The sequence below is a fragment of the Salvia hispanica genome, chromosome 1 (genome assembly GCF_029641045.1).
Source record: "Salvia hispanica isolate PSC_SH4W2 chromosome 1, Shi_PSC_v1, whole genome shotgun sequence".
In the NCBI taxonomy this organism is placed as follows: Eukaryota; Viridiplantae; Streptophyta; class Magnoliopsida; order Lamiales; family Lamiaceae; genus Salvia; species Salvia hispanica.
This window is the reverse complement of record NC_142692.1, coordinates 3,958,098-3,981,520: the sequence shown is the minus strand read 5'-3', so window position 1 is coordinate 3,981,520 and position 23,423 is coordinate 3,958,098. Positions and strand designations below refer to the sequence as shown.

The 23,423-nt window shown below is 36.6% G+C and overlaps 4 protein-coding genes and 1 pseudogene across 9 annotated transcripts; 2 read left to right on the top strand and 3 right to left on the bottom strand.

The window, feature by feature from the left end:
- Positions 1-37: 37 nt before the first annotated feature.
- LOC125219519 (protein FAR1-RELATED SEQUENCE 7 pseudogene) lies at positions 38-3,084 on the bottom strand (annotated as a pseudogene). The gene is made up of 2 exons (XR_016135591.1): positions 2,882-3,084; positions 38-2,503 (listed from the first exon to the last, which is right to left on the bottom strand). The product of XR_016135591.1 is annotated as a protein FAR1-RELATED SEQUENCE 7 pseudogene (transcript).
- Positions 3,085-3,870: 786 nt separating this feature from the next.
- LOC125217821 (Tetratricopeptide repeat (TPR)-like superfamily protein) lies at positions 3,871-7,081 on the top strand. 2 transcript variants are annotated; one of them, XM_089063358.1, is made up of 3 exons: positions 3,871-4,064; positions 4,303-6,567; positions 6,691-7,081. In XM_089063358.1, exon 2 carries the CDS (start codon positions 4,476-4,478, stop codon positions 6,282-6,284), a length of 1,809 nt encoding a protein of 602 aa, XP_088919484.1. In that variant the 5' UTR covers positions 3,871-4,064; positions 4,303-4,475; the 3' UTR covers positions 6,285-6,567; positions 6,691-7,081. The 2 variants fall into 2 exon arrangements, with proteins under 2 accessions (XP_088919484.1, XP_047975317.2); XM_048119360.2 differs by having other exon boundaries at positions 4,251-6,567.
- A 738-nt stretch (positions 7,082-7,819) lies between these two features.
- Positions 7,820-9,600, top strand: LOC148933124 (BI1-like protein). Its single transcript, XM_089066260.1, has 4 exons — positions 7,820-8,175; positions 8,766-8,879; positions 8,963-9,120; positions 9,202-9,600. The coding sequence occupies exons 1-4, from the start codon at positions 7,908-7,910 to the stop codon at positions 9,403-9,405; spliced, it is 744 nt and encodes a 247-aa protein (XP_088922386.1). The 5' UTR covers positions 7,820-7,907; the 3' UTR covers positions 9,406-9,600.
- A 5,013-nt stretch (positions 9,601-14,613) lies between these two features.
- On the bottom strand, positions 14,614-19,343 carry LOC125218138 (Mo25 family protein). Of its 4 annotated transcripts, none has more exons than XM_089056756.1 (12): positions 19,076-19,343; positions 18,250-18,414; positions 18,038-18,156; positions 17,823-17,897; positions 17,569-17,662; positions 17,421-17,480; positions 16,683-16,748; positions 16,503-16,601; positions 15,890-15,934; positions 15,291-15,393; positions 15,085-15,173; positions 14,614-15,011 (listed from the first exon to the last, which is right to left on the bottom strand). In XM_089056756.1, the coding sequence occupies exons 1-11, from the start codon at positions 19,196-19,198 to the stop codon at positions 15,091-15,093; spliced, it is 1,032 nt and encodes a 343-aa protein (XP_088912882.1). In that variant the 5' UTR covers positions 19,199-19,343; the 3' UTR covers positions 14,614-15,011; positions 15,085-15,090. The 4 variants fall into 4 exon arrangements, with proteins under 4 accessions (XP_088912882.1, XP_088912906.1, XP_088912931.1 ...); XM_089056780.1 differs by having other exon boundaries at positions 14,614-15,008; XM_089056805.1 differs by having other exon boundaries at positions 14,614-14,966.
- A 2,197-nt stretch (positions 19,344-21,540) lies between these two features.
- Positions 21,541-23,081, bottom strand: LOC125223982 (uncharacterized). Its single transcript, XM_089063242.1, has 2 exons — positions 22,170-23,081; positions 21,541-22,080 (listed from the first exon to the last, which is right to left on the bottom strand). The coding sequence occupies exons 1-2, from the start codon at positions 23,079-23,081 to the stop codon at positions 21,541-21,543; spliced, it is 1,452 nt and encodes a 483-aa protein (XP_088919368.1).
- Positions 23,082-23,423: the final 342 nt, after the last annotated feature.

Here is a 23,423-nt window from a genome sequence, read left to right as displayed (position 1 = left end):
ATATCATCATCGTGTGGAGAAAATGTTTAAGTAGGGATAATGAACTCTGCAAGCTTGATAGACTCAAAAAGAGAATTGGAGCCAAGATTTTCTGCTCTGATATATTTTACAGATAACGAGAACGATTCTAATTAACTACATAGCTGAAACTGAACAAAGAGACATTTCTAACCTGTGGTTTGAGATATGTTTCTAGTTTTGCCAACAGAAGTTTCTTCTACCCTCCTGCATGATCTCAAACGCAAGCTTGTACCTTTCAAAGGATGCTGTTCCTGCTTCAATATAGTTACAAGCTTCCTCCCTTAAACTCCACAACATCAAGGCTTTAAAGTTATGGGAACCACCTAATGAATCAGAGTCCCGAATTATGCCATATTTTGCATTTGTAGTCCACCGGTGTAAGATATAGCGAGATGGAAGCTCCCTTATGTTCATCATTTGGAAGATCTTCAACGTGTGCCGACAAAGCACGCCTTCAAACTCAAACATTTTACAACTACAACTGATATTCAAGTTCGATGCGTTAAAGGCAACTGTATTCCTCTCATCCCCATTTCCACAGTTTTGCACCAGATATCTACTGATTGCACCTTCGACATTAATCTTGGTCCCAACATAATTGTAGCAATCCAAAAGCTCCTTTTGGAACACTTTGAACATTGAAATTGTGTATAGCCTCCTACATTGATCTTCAATGGGATCTTTCGTGTGCAAGACTGCTTGCACATTAAATGAGTTATAATCCTCCTTCCTTTCCTCTTCATAGCGCTTTTCCAAAGCTTTCTCATACCGCTCTATAAATTCATTGAGAGGTGACTGGGCAGTAAAATATGTACTGAAGTACGATTTTAAGCTCCCATCCACAGGGATTCCTGCAAAGAATGTTCCTTTTATGTGCAAAGGAACCCAACTTTTACGCATCTGATACATCTCCTTAAGCCATGCATTATCGGACAGATTATATTTGTCCATAAGCATGTTCCAAGCGAAATCAAATTCACTCGCTGTTTGACTCTGAACAATGCAAGCTTCATACTGATATTTGAACTCAGCATCCATGGAAAGTAATGCACCCAAATTCTCTTGTTCCTTCGCAACAATTTGCCATGCTGAAAATCGATGATGAGTCCCGGGGAAAACTTGTGCAATTGAATGTTGAATGGCTCTGTCCTGATCAGCTATTATAGATACAGGACGACAACCTGACATTGCCCTGGCCCAAGCCTGAAATATCCAAGTAAATGACTCCTCAGATTCATCAGCAATCAGAGCACAACCAAGCAGTACTGGTTGCCTATGATGATTGATACCAACAAATGAAGCAAATGGCACAGAATGATTATCTCTCCTGTAAGTTGTATCAAACACAATTGCATCGCCAAACTGAGCACATGAAAATCTAGATCGCGCATCAGCCCAGAAAAGGTTCATGCCTTTACCCGCCCGCATTTCCACCGCATAAAAAAACCCTGTTTCTTCAGCTTGCTGAGACTGAAAATACTCAAACAGCACACCGTACCAATCATTATCAATCCTACTCTCTCTGTCTCGTTTGACTAGGCTGAGGCCTCCATCTGTTTCAACCAAATCCAAATTCTCCAGCACGCTACTATCTTCCTCTCTGCACCCTTTCGGTGCAACATCCACTGTTCTATTAGGATCCAATGGGATGCCAAGTGCATGGTTGTGTTCCACCTGAAGACGATCAACCACCCAACCTCCTGCTTCATGTCTTTGTATTCTCATGTATGCTCCGCAACCAACTCTGGAAGGGTGCTGACGTCCTTCCTTGGAACACACAAATCTTCGAGATGTAATCGAGCCATCATGTTTAGAGCGGAATAATTGACCTATCCTGATTCTGAACCCCGTGTTAGTTGCATATGCGTAGTAAAATTTGTATGCATCATTGGCAGAATTAAACTCAAGACCCGTAGAAGGTTCACCCGAGGGTCCATTAACTGTGTTCATCTCTTCCTTTTTGAAACGCTTAGTATCTACTGCAGCAGATGGACTATCATCTTCGTGTGATCTAATTCCCGTCCGACTAGCCCCACCTATTGATGATGTTGGAGTCGGAAAAACTTTCCTCGGTATCCGAGAAGTATATATTTCTTCTGAGGCTTCAATTTCATGGTTATGTTCCTTCTTTACATTGGCAACAACCCACTTACCAGAGTCCACTTTTTGCACTCTTATGAAAGCAGGACAACCAGTTCTCATGGGTGTCTGAAATCCCTCCTTTGCGCACACAAATCTTCGGGAAATTACAGAACCATCTACTCGTGATCTATACAGCTGCCCTATCCTTGTTTTAAAACCCGCCTGACTTGCATACATACTGTAAAACTCCTGTGCCTCTTCAGCTGTATTGAATTCCAATCCCACATATGGTTCCATATCAGATTCTTCTTCATTTTCCTGGCGACCATTGCTTTTGCCAACCATTTAAGCTGATGGTTTTGTCCTCACTTTCCCAATTCTTCCCTATTTATATCACTAACTGCATTCATCAACATGAGTAAAATATAAGAACAACATCCTCCCAAAGTTAATTATTAGAATAATCATGAAAAATAGGCACAACCATAATGTGTTGGCAGAAGATGAATTAGCTAGCTGTTATCTAACTAGAGCTTAAAGACAGCAAAGATAAAGCAAAAAGTATACACTGGCGTAGCAAATTTACAAACAAAGGACCTGTTAAACTATCCCAACCTTCACATGGATAGGTATTGGCATTTCAAGTCCCATTTCAGAAAATTAACCGCACACAAAAGAGGCAAAACTCGTATCACAAGCAAAATGTGCATGAAACACACCCAAAACAAAGATAGAACTACTCATGAAGAAGTCACGAGGGGGAAAACTAGGGTTTTACCTTTTGCATATCCGGATCAAAATCTCAAACAATTGACTCAGCGCCACCACACAAAAAAAACCGCGGTTGAATTCCAGTAGCTCAATGGAGACTAGTTGATATTTTACAGCAAAATCGACTGGTTTCCGATGAACATAAATCACGCCCAAAATCGGCGTAAAATTGCAAAATGCAGAATCATTTGGTGAATAAAATCAAAAGAAGAATCGAACTGATTACGTGATTTTGAGATAATTTAAGATATTTTGTCTCGGTCGATTTGGAGGGAGATTCTGACGTGTCGTATGATGATTGGTCCTCTCCATATGATTTTATAATTAAATTTGGATTTGTATCAAATCTCCAACTTTCATTAATTTTTTCCCAATTTTCATATTTTCAACAATTAATACCCACTATTGATCGTCCAAGGAAGACACTTTCGAAATACGCTAAAAATTTAAAATAATTTTATAAAATATGCTATGAATTGCGTTCTAAAATTTATAATAATAAGAGTAAAGGTCAAATATGGTTCCTCACATATGGTTGTTTTATCAATTTGATCCTTAACATTATCATTTTGATTATTTGATCCCTCACAAATAAACTCGGATCCGAATCGGTCCTTACTTAAAAGAATTATAATTAAGTATAATTAATTATCATTAGTAATTTAATATAATCAAATTGCGGTCATCGTCTATTTTTTGACGGTTCTATTGAGTGAGGACCGATTCGGGTCCGAGTTTATTTGTGGGAGACCAAATAATCAAAAAAATAATGTTAAGGACCAAATTGATAAAACGGTCATATGTTAGGGACCATATTTGGCCTTTATTCTACTAATAATAATTAAACATTTTCATAAAGCTACTTATTTTTTTCTAAAACAATGCCGTTTTATATGTTGTGGTGGAAAATTCCCCCATAAACTACGTTTTTTATGTTTGTGAAATAAGGTTGAAAGCTGATCAATTACATGAAAAAACGGATTTGGGGGAAGTTGAAAATTATCATTAACACTTTTGAAAAATGCTATAATTAGAGTGACATAATATCATGGTGATCTTTATTTGTGTGTTTTTTAAAAATGAAAATGTAATCTTTTATATTCGTGTTTAAGAAAAAATACTGTATCAAATTCCAGGGATTCCAAATTCACTTCATCTACTGCAAATTATCCAATCTGTTCGTCATAACTGTAAGTATCCCTTGAATCAATTTAACTTTTTCTTTCCATTGATGTAGCCTATAGAGATCTCAATAGCTCTCTTCACGTTTTCTAGATTTTTTTTTCCTAGCTGAATCCTTGTTTTTGTATACTAAATTATTGTTCGTTTCAATCCGGAATTCTCTTTGCATATTCTGATCATCCAGTTGTTAGCAGATTAAATGTAGGATTGTCATGGCTAGAATTTCATCATTGTTTTCATATTTAGGCCGCCGCCAAAACCCTACTTCATCTCACACCATCACACCCCAAATCCGAAATCGAAACCTCTGCACTGACAAATCTACATCAAATTCTGAAGATGTGTTGCATAATCATAGAAACTCAATTGAGGATCGAATACTTGGAATTAGTGGGGCAAATGCAATTTCTGAGGAATTAATGGGAAAGCCTCCAAATCTAGGTCAAAAGCTTGCTGAAAATCGAGTAACGAATGTTAGTGAGATTGCAAAGGAGGTTTGGAATGTTATCCGGACGCGTCCTAAATGGAAGACCACGATTTTAAGTGATTTTCCAATGGTCAGTTTTACGGATCCTAGTGTTTGCAGTGAGATTTTGAGACAGCAGAGTGATTTGTTTCTGTCACTGCAGTTTTATTTATGGCTTAGGTCACTAGATGGTTTCTCATTTGACCCCATTTTGTGTAATGAGATGTTTGGTAAGCTCGTCGAGGCTAAAGATGTTGCGAAAAATTTTCTTGATGATGGGGAGTTTGAGGTAGAGCCTTGGTTTCTAGAGTTGTATGCAAGGTCCCTCTGTGAAAATGAGTCGATTGATCAATTGCTTAATGTTTTTGAGCGGTTGAAGAAGATTGGTTACTGTGTGTCTTTGGAAACATGGAATTGGGCTTTGTCTTGCTCGGTGAGAATGGGAAGAGCTGATGCTGTTTGGAAGTTGCACGATGATATGGTGAAATATGGTGTTGCCTCAGATGTGAATACCATGGGATTCTTGATTCAGGCGTTTTGTTTGGAAAATAATGTTTTGAAAGGGTATGAACTTCTTCACCAGGTGTTGAAGGCTGGGCATGTTCCGGTTAAAGTTGTTTTCGATAACCTGATATCTGCTCTTGGGAAGAATCGTAAGTATAGTGAAGTATCAGCTGTTATGCGCAAGATGATTGTAAACAATTGTTACCCCGATATTTACACTTATCATGAGGTTATAAGATTTTGCAGAGGGGAAATGACTAATGAAGGGGTACATATCTTTAATGAGTTGAAGAAAAGGGGTTATTTTCCTAATAGAGCCATGTACACGACTTTGATTGACAATCTTTGTCAAAACAAGGATGTACAAGGTGCATGGCGACTGTGGTTTGAGATGATTCAAGGTGGGATTATTCCTAAAGAGTTTACATACAATGTTTTTGTTAATGGTTTGTTCCGGAATGGTTATGTTGATGAAGCTGAGAAGCTTCATAATGAGATGCTTGGCAAAGGTTTACCGGAGACCACAATAAGTTTTAACACCAGGATACATGGTCTATGCATTAACAGTAGAGCGGAAGAAGCTCGAGTACTGTTTGAGGAGATGAATAAGAAGGATATTATTAGGGATTCCATGACATTTAATTCCATGATTCGAGGCTATGCTAAGCAAGGGAATACATCAGAGGCTATGTACTTTTTAGACGAACTTCTGAAGCAGGGTTTTGAGGCTTCATCTGCCTCATTAGTCTCATTGATAGAAACCCTCTGTGATGATGGATATGTAAAGGAAGCCAAAAGAATATGGTTAGACATGTCCGAGAAGGGCTTTAATCCTGGGAGTGACGCTCTGAGTCCAATCGTATATGGGCTGAGCAAACAAGGACAAATTGCTGAAATGAACAAGTGGTTACAGTATATGATTAAAAGTCGAGTCAAACCAAAGATGCCAACTTTTGAGAAACTCATTGAATGTCTCTGCGGAGCTTATAAACTAGATGATGCTTTATTTGTTTTTCACTATATGGTGGAGATGGGTTATCTGCTCAGGGAAAATATTTGCTATTCTCTGGTGCATGCACTTTGCAGAGTCAATTCTCACCATGTGCAAACATTGTTATTGAAAATTGTAGAAGGAACCGATCAACAGTCTCTGCTCAACGAGCCAGTCTCACAATCAGATGGGCTTATACCATGCGCAGACGAACATATACATGGATCTCCCGTATCATCTCTTATCGGCCAGTCAGCCCTTTCATGAGAACATAGATCTATCTATGTTCAACCAGACGGTCTCGCAGTCAAGTCAAGCTTATACTTAAGCTCCTGAGCTATAATCTTAGCTCAAGATGTGAAGATTGTATATTCTGGACTAAAATCCAGGTGATACTGACGAAAAGATGACAAATGTATGCTTTCTGGCTATGCATTTTCTTTTGGAATATTTCTGTGTTGCGAACAAGAACATGGGAGACCAACAACTGGCAAGTTGATGAACCAATTTTCTGCATCCTGGCCTGGATAAATCCCTTTTATCTCTACATGTAAGTTTTCAACATGTCCATCTTTGTTCTGAGTTTTGCAATTATGTAGTATTGTACATTTTCACATTATTCAGCCTACCCTCTCATAGTTTATGTGGTTAATTTTTGGATATTTTGCTTCAGGGTTACATGTTTCTACTAGAAACCATCTCAATTCTCAGAGATATGATTGCAGCACCATTTTCTCTACAGTGCAGTAGTTCACTTGCCTCGGATGTTATATTGTTTTTGTACAATCTACCCGGTTGATTTATTTTCTCGACATTTTGATAGGTGACAAATGCAGATTGGCATTGTTTTATAGACAAAATGTCTCAGAAATACGTTTTATATTGGATGTAAACGAGTCGAGTTTGAATGGATGTAGGCATTTTGGTGCTGCACTAGCTCATTAGCCCTCTTCCTTCATCTTGACTGTGTCTTGATGTTGGAACAGCAATATCTTGATGTTTAGTTTGAAAGTGATAATTATGTAACGAAGATAAAAGAGAAACAAGTGGAGTTTATTGTGGAACTTGCCTCATTCTTGTAGTCTGTGTATGACTGGTTACTTGATATCTATGTGTACAGTTATTAATTTCAATTTGCTTTATAATAATACTTTATCCGACCCAGATTAAGAGTCACTTTTTGTCATAAAAGTCCGTCCCAGTTTTAGAGTTACTTTTAGAATTTTTCATATTTGGTCTTACAATTTTACCCCATTCTTCATCAAAATTACATAAAAATGCCATTATCTACATTAAAATAAATCAAAATAAAAATCTAAAGTCAAAAGAGATTCACCTTCAACCAACACCACCACCTTACTTCATTTATTACACACTCTACCATCTCACTTTATTTATTACACATTCCACCATCTCACTTTATTTATTACACATTTCAACTCTTTTTTAAAATCCGAGCCATAACAATAAGTGACTCCAAATGTGAGACGGAGAGAGTAATGATAATGATAATGATAGTGATAATGATAATGATTAGCAATGAAAAATAGAGAGAAGAAATTTGAATTTTTTTATAGCAAATCACTTTTAGATTCACACGAACTTTGATTTGTTAATATATTAGTAGTAATTTAATCTTGTAAATATTGACATTAATTTTTAATGATTTTCGCTAAAAAGATACACATGCGAAGAGAAGATAATTTTGTATATTTAAGTAATTTAACCACATTTAACGCGTCAACGTCAACAAACCGACGACCGAGATAATATAAATAGGCGCATCGCATCCCATTTGCAACCACGAGATATTTCTAGAGAGAGAAAAAGACGGAGGAGAATTATCCAACCGTCGTCCCCACCCACCACCGCCGCCCCCAGATCTGAAAGATGCACGCCTACGCCAGCGTCAGCACCGCCGATGACGTCAAGGTCGGAGACATCGACATCGAGTCCGGGGAACGCCTCTACCCTGGAATCGGCCACGGCGAGAATCAGCTGCGATGGGGATTCATACGCAAGGTCTACGGCATACTGGCGGCGCAGATCCTCGTCACAACCGCAGTCACCGCCGCCACGGTTCTCTACGTGCCGATCAACGACCTCCTTCGCGAGAATTCTGGCTTCCTGCTTTTCCTCGTCTTCACGCCCTTCATCTGTGAGTGCGGTCGATTTTAATTACGCAACTACTGATTCGTTCCGTGGCGATTGATTATTTTTGTGCGGTGTTTGTGAATTGATTATATTTGTGATTTCAATTTTAAACTCTTATGATTACACCTTGTATTCAACAAACTTTTGCGCCAATCGAATCGAATTGAATTAATAGCTAGGTATAAATTTCCAGATCTGCAGCTGATTTATTGGTGCATATGTAGATATCATCTGAATTTTGTCATTCCTTTAGGTCTGTCTGATCAATTGGGTATATATGATGTATATGATGTGGTTTGCATTAAAATTTTCGATTATTATCCTATTTAGAGAATTTATATTATAAATACACAGTAACAAGTAATGGTTTGTCCTGCACCTGTGGGAAAAATCATGATATTCTGTACCAATGTCAATTTGCTGGATTTTTGAAGTTTGGTAGAATGAGTAAGGAGTTAACATAAGGTTTAGTTGAGAATTCGGATTAGCTCAACTAAATTTTAGGTTGCACTTGAGAGTATCTTGATACATCTACATTACAAAGTGTTAGCTACGCATATTTTGTTGCTAACAGACATTTAATCTGTATGGCAGTGTTGTGGCCACTCCACATCTATAGGCAGAAGCATCCTTTGAACATGGTGTTCCTCGGGCTCTTCACTGCTTCCATGAGTCTAACTGTTGGAGTGAGCTGTGCTAACACTGAAGGTTAGTGACTTACCATTAAATCCGAGTTTGACATAGGGTGTTTTGTTTGTCTAATTGTTTTCCCTCTTCGCCATTGTATACAGGAAGATTAGTGCTCGAAGCCTTGATATTGACCTCGGCTGTAGTTTCAGCATTGACGGGCTACACCTTCTGGGCTGCTAAGAAAGGAAAAGACTTCAGCTTTCTGGGACCAATCTTGTTTACTAGCCTTTTCATCTTGGTCTTGACTGGTTTTATCCAGGTACTCTTTCTCTCTCCGTCTCTCTCTCCATTCACATCTTGGATTAGCTGTTTTAACTCTATTCTACTGTGGTAAATGCAGATGGTATACCCACTGGGATCTACATCTATGGCTGTCTACAGCGCCATCAGTGCCATAATCTTCTCGGGATACATTGTCTATGACACCGATAACCTGATCAAGCGCTTCACATACGACGAGTACATCTGGGCGTCAGTCACCCTTTACCTCGACGTTCTCAACTTGTTCCTTACCATTCTGCGGATGCTGAAACAAGACAACTGAGGCCACGGTCTAATTCCTACTGCGTAAACCGAGTTGATGTGTTTTAGATAAAAGTGTTTTGCTTTTGTTGAATTGGAAAACTATGAAAAATGGTAACGTTGCTGCACTTGTGTATATGTGGCTGATATTACAGATTGGTTGTCTACTCGAACAAAATATTGCCCCAACTTGAATGTGTGAATAAGGTTTTCACAATTTCTCTGCCCCTCTATTTTATATTCCTCAGAAATTTATGAAGCAAATAATTTACTCCATCAGAATACGCTTATAATGGAGTACTATCACTGAATAAATTGTACAATCATGAGCAATTTTAGCTTCTACGAATACTATTAGTACAAAGGGTTGAATTGGTTAATGATTGAATTTGATCTTTAATAATCATTAATTAGGCTATCTATTTTATTCCATTTTTCTGTACAATGCTCACAATCTTTACAAATTATATTGTTAATCAATTGTTTTTAGATAGTTTTTTTTAAATAATAAAAATAAAAGATTATTATTATTGAATAATCCATATTAGTCCTCCTTCTACGGGAAAAAGCATATAGGAGTATTAATGGACAATGATATGCGAATCCACAATTACTGAATATTTTGTTCATTGGATCAAAATCTGCACTCAAGAATCCTCTTTCTTCTTCCACTTATCTGAGAATATTATTTTCCTACACATAATTTATTTTAACAAATATACCATAAGTTTCCGACGCGTCTTGCCACGATTGCTGGAGTAAAAGTTTCAACAATCAGTTAAGGTAGATTAACTGTCTCCTTTAGAAAATAAGCAGCCATCAATAAATTAAATCTAGAATTTATGTACTATTAATATTCCATAAAATATTGTCCACATTTGAATTTTGGATTGTCCACATTCACCCTTACTCAACTACTGCTCTTTCGGTCCCATTGAAGAGATCCACTTTCCTATTTAGTTTGTCTCAATCAAGATGACTCATTACTAAAAATGAAAATAATTTTTTTTCTACTTCATTTCCTCTCTCTTACTTTACTCTCTCCACTTTACACACAAAATAAAGTTGCATAAATTCTCGTGCCGCCCAAGAAAAGGGTCATCTTCCTTAGGACGGGAGGAGTACTACTTTATTACACTTATATTCTAAAACTAATACTCCCTCCGTCCACAAGAATATGCACTCTTTCCTTTTTAGTCTGGCTCACAAAATATGCACTTTCTAATTTTGGAAAGTCTTTTATCTCTAATGAGGTGAGACTCATTCTCCACTAACAATACTTTAATTACGTTTTATTTCTCTTTCTTATTTTACCAATTTTATATTAAAACTCGTGCCAAACTTAAAGTGCATATTCTTTGGGGATGGAAGGAGTACATATAAAAGTGGGACCTACACTAAACTAACTTTTTCCATCTAATTTCCTTTACGTTTCTTAAAACTTGTGTCGGTCAAATATGAACATTATTTCATGAAATGTGGAAGTATTAGTTATAGAGGATTCTAGAAAATATGTTGCTTCATCGACCAATTATAAATAGAACATGTTTTAAGTGAACTTGAAATAAACTATAAGTGCATAATTCATATACTATCTTTGTTCTAATATCTAATCTTTGTTAAATAAAATTGGATGTCTGAAAAATTATGCTAGACTATGCAAATTAGTACTAATAAATTGAAGGAACTTATTCAAATAAATGTGCATGTGAAACTAATCAATACTTGTTGTGTTTTGTGATTTTGAGTTTTGGATGGGGTTTGTTCTGTTGGTTAGTTAGAAACATATTTGGGGATTTGTTTCAAATAGACTAAGGTGCTGTTTGGTTCAGTGTTTTAAAAATCGGTTTGGACCGGTCGGTCGGATCAGTTCGGTTACGAATCGGTGCCTAGTCCGGTCCGGTTTGTGCATTTAAACCAGTAGACTTTCAAGCCATTTGGAACCGCTTGAGCTGACCGGTTCGGCTGGAAACCGACGACTGGTCGAACCGGTTTTGCATTATACCTTCAAAAATGTTAAAGTAACTTAACCCAGCAGCATTCAAACATGAGTTTGGTTCATCATATACAATTTCTTAAGAAATGGTGTTGTCCAAGAAACTGTAAATCATTTCTCTAGTTACAAAAATTGATGTCCTTGTTTGGTTTCCCATTTGATTTCCCATTTAGCAAAACCGACATAGGGAAAAAACATTTTTGCCCATAAAATTTTTTGTGTTTACAATTTTATCATCCAAAACCTTATTCATCATAATTAATTGTTCACTCCATTTATAATTGAATGAAAAAACATATGCTTAATTTAATGAAAAAACGTCAATTATATAAAATAATTAACAATGCAAGTAATAAAAAAGAGGATAACATATATTTGAAATGATAATTTTATTTCTGTAATGATGACTCTAAGTTGTAACTGATACTTGCATTATATAATATTTTTTTTATTTATAATATAAAATAATGAAAATAAGAATGAAATATAAAAAAAAGAGAGTAAAAGGAATGAGTGTCAAATGTGGTCTTGTTCCTTAAATTCTGCGTTTTGAGCACAACAAATTCTAATATGGCCGCCCTTGTCTTCTCCGACGCGAATAAGGAAGAGACTTGCGTTGGTTTCGTATGGTGAATTGAAGAGGAAATAGGGAAGCCGCCCTTGTCTTCTCCGTTGCGAAGAAGGAAGACACTCAATTTGGTTTCGTATTGTGAATTGAAGGGGAAATAGGGAAGCGCCGCCCTTGTCTTCTCCTTCGCGAAGAATGAAGACAGCTCAATTAGGATTGAAGGGGAAATAGGGAAGGTTGGGGTTATTTGAGATATTTCATCTCCAGATGCGCGTAATTCAGGGATGCAGAAATGGTAAATGAGGTGAACCCCCAAGTTTAGGTAACTCAAGAAACAAGCTCTTTTCGCCGGGCCTTGGTTCAAAACTTGGGCCATAGAGTTACCGAAACAAACGAACCAAACATTGGATAGCTTAAAAAATGGGTCAGTTAGCAGCACTAACTGACCAACCAAACGAGCTCTTGGAGTACTGAAATAGCCCTAAAAAATATACTGACAACTGTTTGATATTTTTAATTATAGCTAGTATATCTAGAAAATCCAAGTTAATGAAGAAAATATTATCTCTATATAGAAAAATCTAAGTGGATTTATAAAAATGTACGATAAATTTACATATAATAATTATGGTGGACTAAGATGGGGTAGAGCCCACACATGCCGTTGAGCCCGTGCGTTGGGTATCATGTGCCATGGTCGTGGTCGTCGATCAACCTAGTCAATCCATGCATTCTACACGCCAATAGCAATTATTTTTTGACAGTCTCCTTCTGTTGAAGCTCTATCGGGATGAAAAGCAATCATTATATCTAGTTTACACTAAAACAAACCTAAAATACTTTTTCAAATTTTATGAGTAAAAATAGTCTGTGGATAGAGAATATTATTTTAAGTTTAAGTTTAGTGTAAATGATTGGTGATGCTCTTGATAGAAGAGAAATTTATACTTCTTCCTTCCACGAAAAAAAGGCTATTCCATTTTTATACCTCGTTTTAGAAAAATAATAATATATAGTTAAAGTGGATAGAAAGAAAAATAAGAACTCATTATTATTTTCTCTCTTACTTTTCTTTCTGTCCATAAGTGAGATGATGGAAAATTGGATCCATAAGTTTTACATTAACTCCTCTATTATAGCCAAATGAGCTTTTTAATTAATGTCATCACTTAACATATTACTAAATAATGTCATCACTTAATATATTGAGGCCATTTTTGGCTCATATTCATACTTATAAAACTTTAATTTATCTAAATAAAAGTCTTTAGTCATAATTTAATTCCACTAGTAAGTAGTAGTAATAACTAAAATCAAATCATTACAATTAATTAGTTTTCTCAAAACTAACTTAATTTCAAAAAAATTTAAATTTATTGTGACGAATATTCAAATATAAAATTGATAAATAATTGCTCGTAAAAATCAGTTTCCATCTAACATTTCATAATAATAGTAAATATATTTTATAGTATAAATTTTTTAATAATAATAAGTATTATTATTGTTTACACTTGAGTAACAGTTTATTTAAACTTTTGGTTCCGTTCCTGCTCCTTACTATTTAGTTAAGATTGAATGAGTCCTATGCTACTTGATCATGGCCATTGGGTTTCATTTCAAGCCATTTTAATTAGGGTTGATAATTTTTTGCACGACACAATAACTCAACACGAATCCGCATGAAATTAATGGGTTTGAGTCAAAGCTTATTAAGTTTGTTTTCTTATCGGATCGACCTGTTAAGACCACGACAATTTCGTGTCGGGTTCAGGTTACCTGTTATTATAATATTATTAATTTTATACAGTATTATTTTAAAATTTGAGTTCTGATAGCAACGCGAGTGAAATGTGAATTTTGATTTTTGAAGTCTGAATTTGTTAAATACTTAAATTGACTCTCATCTAATCACTTTTCAATTTTAGGTTTTTAATTAGATACTTAATTACCAGATTCAAGGTTTTTAACTTTTGTTAATCATGAACAGTTATTAGGTTCTTACCGTGTTACCAGATTCTAACCGTGTTCATGTCGTGTTGACGAAATGTGGTTCGTGTTGTTAACGGGTTCGTGTCAGCTTCGTGTTTAAATTTGGAGTTTTCTTAACAAGTCGTGTTCGTGATTGTCCTTATTGGCTTAGGTCGTTAACGGATCAGATTCGTGTTTAAATTTGGAGTTTTCTTAACAAGTCGTGTTCGTGATTATCCTTATTGACTTAGGCCGTTAATAGATTGACCGGATAACGACCCAACACGCACAATTTACCACTTTGATTTTAATTTACATCATAAGTCGGGAAACTCTCACCATATTTAACAAATACCTACTATATCGGCTCATCGCATTTCCATATTATGGGAATCTTTGCACCACTTTTTCTCATTCTCTTATCTACTTTTGCTCTTTTTTCATTCTCTCACTTACTTTACCAAAATTAAGCATTAAAACTTATATAGTCTACAAATGAAATTATTTTTATAGAGGACTGTAGATGTATTGAAAATGAGTTACGATATTTAAATCTATTGCGGCAGTTAAAAATAAGTTAGTTATTGACGTGATAAAAATATGTGGACGAGTGATGAGTGATGACCAAAGTGGAAGAATATTTGAGGTTGTGACAGAAAATAAGCTTTATATTAATTGTCACTGAAATAAGCCTCTAGAGAAGTTGCTCACACATTTCTTCAATAACTTAGCAACTTTTAACTCGTTGCTTGTATTACAAAACAAACAAAGAAAAGAGTAGTTAAAAAAAAAGAATATGCAAAATATGGACAAACATCAGTAGAGCAAGTCCCACTCGCAATGGTTGTGATAACTGATACAACAAACTTACATGTCACTGACCTCGATTCCGACAGCCAAAAGAAAAAATAAATGTAAGGTTATAAAACATTGCTCTTCGTACAGCCACGCAGCATCTGACGCCTCTTTGGTTTCTACACGAAGAGCGCTCTAATAGATATTAGGGTTCTCAGTTTCATCGCTTCTCACTTTGTTCGTAAATCCTCTACTGCATTGTGATTCACTTTACATATGGTTTAAGAGATGCTAGCTTCTAAAACAAGGAGACCATGATCCCAAGTTAAAGAAACTCAGAGCACGGAGATGGTTAGAGCGTGAAGCTGTACCTATGATCAGATTTCTGCAAGCCGATGCACTCTATCGATTTCCTTGATTATTAGCTCCTTTTCCTCTTCAAACTGATCATCTTCAGCACCTGCAATGACCCAAACATATTCGATGAATTGAGGAACACACGCCTTAACCAAGACCAAATGCTTGATTTTAGCCTTGGGCTGAGGATAGTCGAGAGAAGTTGGAAACGAAATAAAACCTTTGCCAGGAGACAGACTTTGAAGCAGTGCTAAAAGCTTTTCGTGGTTTTTTGCCAGGATAAGTTTTATGTCTCGGGGTTTGTTTGGGTTAGCCACAAATACCTGCAGATGAAATCAGAAATTGAAAGGAATCTTCTATTAGCCAAAATGAACAACCCCACGCAAGAACTGAGAATGAGCAGAATAAACTCACTCCAGCCCACCAAGAGAGCAGAAGTGGTTAATACCAGAGCAACAAGCTCTGATTGTTTTATGATAAGAAATCACTTTAAAATTGACCGAGTGAGCATCAAAGAGCTTTATATTCTTCCATTAGATACTCGGGATGTTAGGCAAACAAATTTCCCTTCCACTCACATAAAAAAAAAAAGAAACAATTGAACTTATAAGAGTATTGTGGGACCAAAACGTCTCAGGGATTTGGTGGGTTCATATTTACCACTAATTATATGTCAAACCCCAAAAATGTATTAAATCCATCTTAAATAAGAAAAACTAGAAGGAACCTATCTCATACTTCTATCTGCTTCTCAAGATAAAAAATGTACTTTTCGAACAGAGTAAACTATATTTATGTGAGAGTATAACTTTTAATTACCTTGAAAATATGAAATGCAGATAGTTGGATATTTTTGCTGGAATCCTGCAAAAGAAAGATCTCATTAGAAAAAAATGCAGATCATATTTCTATTTAATTTTTTCCAACATATTATTGTCTTCTAATCCGACAAAGCAAAAAAATTACAGATATATTTTTATTTTAATTTTCTCCAACATGTTATTGTCTTCTTATCCAACTTAAGAAACATGTACTGCATAAAAAAAAGGATTGTAATAAAGAATGAGGTAGCAATCTATCCACATAAGTATTGGTACTTGATAAGACTCACTGGACATGTGGACAGTTGAACTTGCATAGATTGCACAATGAGATAAATATACAATATCAACCCAAAATGGAATCAAAGTCTGTGTGAGTAATACCTCGTTGGTTCATAGCATATTCCACAAAACAGAATCAAGAACACATATTTCAAAATGTTATACTCATGCTGGAAGATATAGGCTCCCTTTATTTTTGAAAATCATAGGCAATGGTGAAAAAAATTCAGATCACATTCTTTCATGCCACAATAAGTCCAACCCATTGATATATAAACAAAAATTTCAAAAACAGCCTCAGATTAAGAAGATAAGGAATTGAATGATACCTTCAGCAGTGTCATCATGATTTTTAAGTGACGAACCTCACCAATGTAGCGTTTCATTATATGAGTACTTGGAGATTCCAGAAGAAAATCGGACAGGAGCTGAAGTTCGTTAAATGTAAAATGTAAATGCAAAGCTAGTAATAGCAGAAAGAAGCCAGGTCAACATATGAAAAAACTGACCTTCAAAGATTGCCTTCTGGTAACGTAGTTAGCAGATGTCAGTAGCTTTTCATATTGCTCAAAGAACTGAAAATAAAAAATCATGTAGAATGATGAATTAGACGTTGGAAATGGATACCAGAGTAGAAGTATACAATTTTCATATTCTCAAGGGTAGAAAGGTTTCACTTCAGTCCCAGCTTTTAGTTTCTACAATTTCCAGTGACCTTTACAAAGTTTAGGTTCTTTGTGGAAACAAAAAACAAGTTTGAATAAACTTTCTTTTTTTTTTCTTTGTAAATTTTTACAAGTTTCAAAATAAGAATATGTTTGGTTGGTTTATTTCCTATGAAGTTAATCACACTTTTCATATTATATGTAGGAGTCAGAGTCTACTTTAAACTGTGGTTGGATAAGCAGATTATAATTTGATGTGTCCCACAAAGATACCAAATTGAGAAATGATAAGTAGTGTTGAAATTTTTTTCGAGCATGGTGCCACCTAAAAACATAAAATTGGTATTTTGAGTGAAAAGTAAGACGAAACAATGATTTCAGTTTTTACTAGTTAGTATAAGTGTATCACAGAAGCTCCTAAAGAAGTTTGAAAATATTTTGTGCATAAAATGGAACCAAGCAACCTTACACTTCTTATTGGATCGAAATGGTGTAAGTCCAATAAGTGTGGATAGTAATGAGAAAGGACAAGATGTGTTTATCAGGTGTAACAAAGACAGAGAGTCAGAGATTGAGCAACACCTCGTTGTAGTGGGTAGTCAGGTATTCAGAAACTGCAGTTGGATGTTTAGTCATCAGATCCTGGCAATGTTTATATCTAACTGTAAGTAACAGCTCAAAAGTACTTTAGATCCCAAATGACATAAGAATCAATAAACAAAATATCTACCTTAAATGTGGAGAATGCATCAGAGGCAACATCAAAAGTAGGTAGCTCTATGAATTTGAAGAACAACTCAAAGCAGGGAGATTCCAGTATGTATCTGAAACAAGGGTGCCATAGAATTCTCTCAAAGAGATGCAACATGATAAAAGATCTTCTAGAAATCTTATTCCAACACATTCTCTATAAGAGTTCCTTGTCATGCTAGAGGAAGGTCTTCTATAAGAATAGAAAAGCTTGGAATGGCAAGCGTCTCTTACTTCGAAAGAGTAGGGAATTTGATGCACTCTCTCAGCATATGTCCACAAGTCAGAGCAATTTCCTTGTTATCATAGCTGTCAGAGTGCATATTGTCAAACAACACCTTGACATAACAAGACATGGCTAAAATGTACATACAGGAAAACAATTATTGTATAATAGCTAAAAACGGGAGAAAGGAATACAAACCCAAGGTGTGAACATATGCACTTACCAAACAACAAGGAAGTCAAGCAACTCTAGATGTTTCTCCATGTATTGTTCACAGAAATTTACAGAATCTACCTTTTGCTTTAGCAATATAGACCAACAATGCACTAAATTTTTCCTAGCCTGCGTGGAGATTTACATATTTGTCAAGCTTTGGAATGAACAGATCTGCATGCATTTCAACATTGCTTTGTTGAATGGTACATAATGACTTACTTCCCATCCCAAAATGGGTAACTTGTGAAAAAGAAGAGAAATAGCATCTTCATTACAGATTTCAAGAGCCAACTGAGTAATTTGATCAGCACTTGGTTCTACTTCACCATCCCCAGATACCATAGTCCTCATTGTCATTATATTCTTCTCAACTTCTTCCATGCCCTGTGACGTGTCAGATATTAATAACATGACATACCAGCAACACAATGCCATGAAAACAAGACAGATAAAGCCCTTGATAAAATAATTAAACACAACATCAGCCTCCATAGCTTCACTTATATCAAGATTAGAACTTCCATATGAACAATTTTCACTGGCATCCTCACAACATAACCAGAGCATGATTGTTGAGATATGTCTTATTTAATAGAAACACATATGAGCGCAACAAACTAAGATAGGATGGCACAGGTTGTTCACTTTCTTCTACAACAGTATAATAGTAGAAAATTAGAAATCTTCTTATTCTGAAAAATACTGGTATACACATTCTTGCAAAATTAAAATGAAATCTGAATTCTTATCCTAAAACTAATAAAATGAAGATCAAATGCTCCCTTTTGTTCAATGACACGATCACAAATTCCTCACGAATGCCTAAACAGTAAATCAGAAAAGGAAAAAAAAGAAGTAGAAGAAGAAGAAGTTCATGCTGGTCCAAAATTGACTAAATTGACTTTCAATACTGCATTATCAGTCAAATTACCATCAATGAAGACAAAAATTATAACAAACCAATCACAAACAAAAATATAGAGCTAAGAAATCACAAATTATCAAATGTTGTGGAGCTTCAAGCACAGTTGTAACATGATTCTACCTTTTCTAGGGATTTGACTTCAGCTGCAGTAATGTTATCGATCGCCATGAGACTATCCTTTAACGCCTTCGCCAATTCCTGTGGTGTTTTAGGCCTCGATTGCTTGAAGAACGAGAACGACATGATTCAGTGGAAATCACGAAATAATACTCCGATATCAACGAATTCTGATTGAATTTGGTGCGATCCCACAATTCGAATGATTTTGTTTCAAGGATTTTGTTTGTGGATTTGTTTGATGATTGGGCAACTGAAACTGGAAAAAATCCAAATGAAATCGCGTTTTCGTTATCAACAAAAGCGCATTAATTAAACTGACGATCTTGCCGCATCTGATGTCAGTCGCTTTATTATTTTTCTTCGATTTTATAAAAGGCAGTCAAACAATTACTCAATATTAAAAATATGCAGGAAATTATTTACTCCCTCCATCCCAGATTTGTAGTAACATTTTGCCATAAAAGTCCGTCCCACATTTGGAGTAACATTTAGAATTTACCATATTTGCACATAAAATTTTACCCCACTATTCAATAAAATTACACTCAAATGCCATTATATACACAAAAATAAACCAAAAACTAAAACCAAAAATTAAAACCCCCAACCCCACCAAACCCCCCCCCCCCATTTGACTTTGATATCTCTCTCACTCCACTTTTCGTCTCTATCTCTTCCTAATCGAAAACCCTAATCGGCTCCTATTGTAATCGCCGATCTAAATCCGACGATTACTCCACCACCGTTCGCTTCTCATGGCCGATGAATGGGATGCTTTCCCGGAGTTTGAATCGTTGCCATCTTTCGATACACCTCTCGGAACCCTAATCGTCCCTGATACACCACCAGAAGTCATTGCACGGTGGGAAATCGAACGAGCGGTCGATTGCTACCACCGATCGGGAAATCCACGACGGTTTGGGAGCGTTGACGAGGCTGAGGTCGTCGAAGAAACTGAGCTCCCCCCACCGGCCGCATACTTCGACGGATCTGAAACCCAGCCACCGTCTGAGGGTTTTGACGGGTTTAAACGTCAACCACCGTTCCAGCTCTATGACGACTCTGAAACCCAGCCATCGTCTGAGGGCTTTGCCGGATCTGAACGTCTACCACCGTTCCAGCCCTATGAAGACTCTGAAACGCAAGCACCACAGTCTTCATCAAAGGTGGAGTACACCGAGAATGAAAAAGCAATGTTGTTGATCTTGTTGCCGGACATGAAAGATCTCCTCTAATCTGTGAGTATTTTTTCAATTCTGAGCCATCCCCTGTGTAGGGTTTGGAGGCTGTTTCAGTTGAATTGATTGAGGGTTATTGTTGTCTTGGCTGTGTTGGTTGGGTTTTTGTGAACTTAGCCACCCCTATGTGGGTTTGGAGGCTCTGATTTGCAACTTTGCTCCTCTGTGATGAAATTTTTCTAAGAGTTATGCATGCTCAGCTTTGATTCTTCTGTGTTTGATGGTTTTTTGTGAACTTAGACACTCCTTTGATGGTTTGGATGCTCTGAATTGCAACTTTGCTCCTCTTTGATGAATTTTTTGTGAGAGTTATGCATGCTCAACTATGATTCCTCTGTGTTTGATGGTTTTTTGTGAACTTAGCCACCCCTTGATGGTTTGGAGGCTCTGATTTGCAACTTTGCTCCTCTGTGATGATATTTTTCTGAGAGTTATGCATGCTCAGCTTTGATTCTTCTGTGTTGGATGGTTTTTTGTGAACTTGGTCACTCCATTGATGGTTTGGATGCTCTGAATTGCAACTTTGCTCTCTGTGATGAATTTTTTGTGAGAGTTATGCATGCTCAACTATGATTCCTCTGTATTTGATGGTTTTTTGTGAACTTAGCCACCCCTTGATGGTTTGGAGGCTCTGATTTGCAACTTTGCTCCTCTGTGATGATATTTTTCTGAGAGTTATGCATGCTCAGCTTTGATTCTTCTATGTTGGATGGTTTTTTGTGAACTTGGTCACTCCATTGATGGTTTGGATGCTCTGAATTGCAACTTTGCTCACTGTGATGAATTTTTTGTGAGAGTTATGCATGCTCAACTATGATTCCTCTGTGTTTGATGGTTTTTTGTGAACTTAGCCACCCCTTGATGGTTTGGAGGCTCTGGTTTGCAACTTTGCTCCTCTGTGATGATATTTTTCTGAGAGTTATGCATGCTCAGCTTTGATTCTTCTGTGTTGGATGGTTTTTTGTGAACTTAGCCACCCCTTGATGGTTTGGAGGCTCTGATTTGCAACTTTTCTAAAAAAAACACACATCAACCATGTCTTACACTTGGAGTTCATACAAAATGCAGCTTTTAGAGCTGTAACCAAGCCTATGTACCATATACTAGGATGCAGCCTGATAATCCTAGCCCAAAATGAAGCCAAAAAACCCAAAAAACAAGTTTACATCCTAAACACCAACCTATTTTGATGCTTATACTGTAAACCCCTTGATCCAAGTGGCATAGCTAGAAATCTAAAACATTGATTAGATGTCCTATGTTATATAAGACACCCACATCATTCTCAGGGAGTAGTAGATACTTCAAGCTTTCCCTTACCAGATTTTCTTCAACTTCAAGTGATGTAGGCAGCCCCACTGTCCTTCTCAGCCTTTCTTTGTTTAAGTGGGGTATTTTGTAGTTGTTGCCTCCATGCACTTCTAGGATCTTGCTGAAACAACTTTGCAATGTTAAGAAAACATTGTTCAGAGTTTGTGGTGTGAGTTCCTCAAAAGAACTCCAAACATTACCCAATAATTCATCAATATTGGTGGCTAGTTTATCATCTTGTAATGATTGTATGGCCCTAAAAAAGCCAAGGTCCAATACATTTGTGTCTGGGGAGTTTGCTGGTTGGCTAATTAGATGAAATTTAAATCCATCTGAACTTGCAAGAGCCTCAAATTGTGAGTCAGAGGAGTTTAGGTGAGGTTTGGCATTGTCTTGTTGGATATATATATCCTTGCTTGCATTGGCTGGCCACTTAGCCTTGATAGCTGGAATAATCTGTGCATTATGTGTGAATAAATGAATGAATGGCTAAGTGATGACATTTCAAATGTCTGATAGGAATGTGAGTTGAAAAATATTCATACCTGATTCAAGAGACATTCTCTCATTGCTTCCTTGTTAACTGATGGGATAGGCTTTGTCTCCAGTGTCCCTCTTGGCCTATTCTTTGACTTCCTCTTGGCTGGAACTTGTTCTGTGAATGGGAAAATGCCTATTTTACCATCAAAGATGGTCTGCCCATCTGTCCCAAACTGTGGCCTACCTACAGCACACATGAACATCACTTTTGTGATGAATCTTTTTGATTTGCAAGACCTGTAAGGCTCATCCTCATCCGGCAACAGGTAGTATCTGTCTGAAGCCTTTGTCATGTAAAACCATTTCTCATCAATATGAACTATGTTGTGCATTGCATGATAAAGAAGCTTCCCTTCATCTATAGCTGGATGAATATGACTAAGACACCATCTCATTCTACTGATTTTATTTGCTTCAGTGAGTGCTGGCTTTATGGCATTTGTATGTGGCCTTATCAGGTTATTCTTTGCCCATCTACCAACTGTGGTCTTGCTCACTTCCATCTTGCTAGCAACTTTTCTATAGCAAGATCTCTCAAGAACAGTCAATTGTCTAAACTTATCTTCATCAAAATGTAGTTTACCTGTTTTCTTAGTATATCCTCTGACTCTGCTCATCATGATAACAGGTTTCCCATCTTCAATGTGCTGCTTGGCTATCCCCCATAAGCGGCTTACTGTAGTTCTGTGTACTTTGAATCTCTTGGCTGCCAGTTCAAATGAACCATGTGGCAGTGATCCAGCTTTGCATTGCTGTTGAAGGAACTGCACAATATGGTTCTTATCTTGGCTGCTCAAAGTCCGGGTGGCCCTAGGCCCCTGCTCTGGTTCTGCCTCTTGAAACTGCTCCTGCTCCATAGGTTGCTCCATCTGGAGCATATGCTCCTGCTCTGTCTGTTGCTCCATCTCTTGCTCCATCTCCTCGGCCCTATGATGAGAATTCTCTGAGGGTAATTTATCTATAAATACCTTTTGGTTTGTTTGTTGGTAGGTGGAGTTCAAGTGGTTGGATTAATGGTGGAGTGAATGTATTTATAGGTATAGTTTAGCTTAGATTTTGGTTTTGGATTTTTCCCTCCATGGGATTTGGTTTTGGATTTTTCCCTCCATATGAATGTAATGAATTTTTCCCTCCATGATAAGGAGTTTGAGTTAGTGAAAATTGAATTTGATTTCCTCTTTAAATTTGTTGACATGTTTAGGCCGAAAATGTGTAAAACATTTTTTTTAATTTTGACTTTGGCAAAGCTAAAATTGTTG

Coding starts and splice junctions, on each gene's coding strand:
- LOC125223982 (XM_089063242.1), bottom strand. CDS start 23,081: ATGGAGCAAGAGATGGAGCAACAGACAGAGCAGGAGCATATGCTCCAG. Junction 22,081..22,169: donor GAGAATGTCTCTTGAATCAG/GTATGAATATTT, acceptor CATAATGCACAG/ATTATTCCAGCTATCAAGGC.
- LOC148933124 (XM_089066260.1), top strand. CDS start 7,908: ATGCACGCCTACGCCAGCGTCAGCACCGCCGATGACGTCAAGGTCGGA. Junction 8,880..8,962: donor GAGCTGTGCTAACACTGAAG/GTTAGTGACTTA, acceptor CATTGTATACAG/GAAGATTAGTGCTCGAAGCC. Junction 9,121..9,201: donor TCTTGACTGGTTTTATCCAG/GTACTCTTTCTC, acceptor TGGTAAATGCAG/ATGGTATACCCACTGGGATC.
- LOC125217821 (XM_048119360.2), top strand. CDS start 4,269: ATGGCTAGAATTTCATCATTGTTTTCATATTTAGGCCGCCGCCAAAAC.
- LOC125218138 (XM_089056756.1), bottom strand. CDS start 19,198: ATGTCGTTCTCGTTCTTCAAGCAATCGAGGCCTAAAACACCACAGGAA. Junction 17,481..17,568: donor ATGCATTCTCCACATTTAAG/GTAGATATTTTG, acceptor AAACATTGCCAG/GATCTGATGACTAAACATCC. Junction 15,935..16,502: donor TCATGATGACACTGCTGAAG/GTATCATTCAAT, acceptor TTTCTTTTGCAG/GATTCCAGCAAAAATATCCA.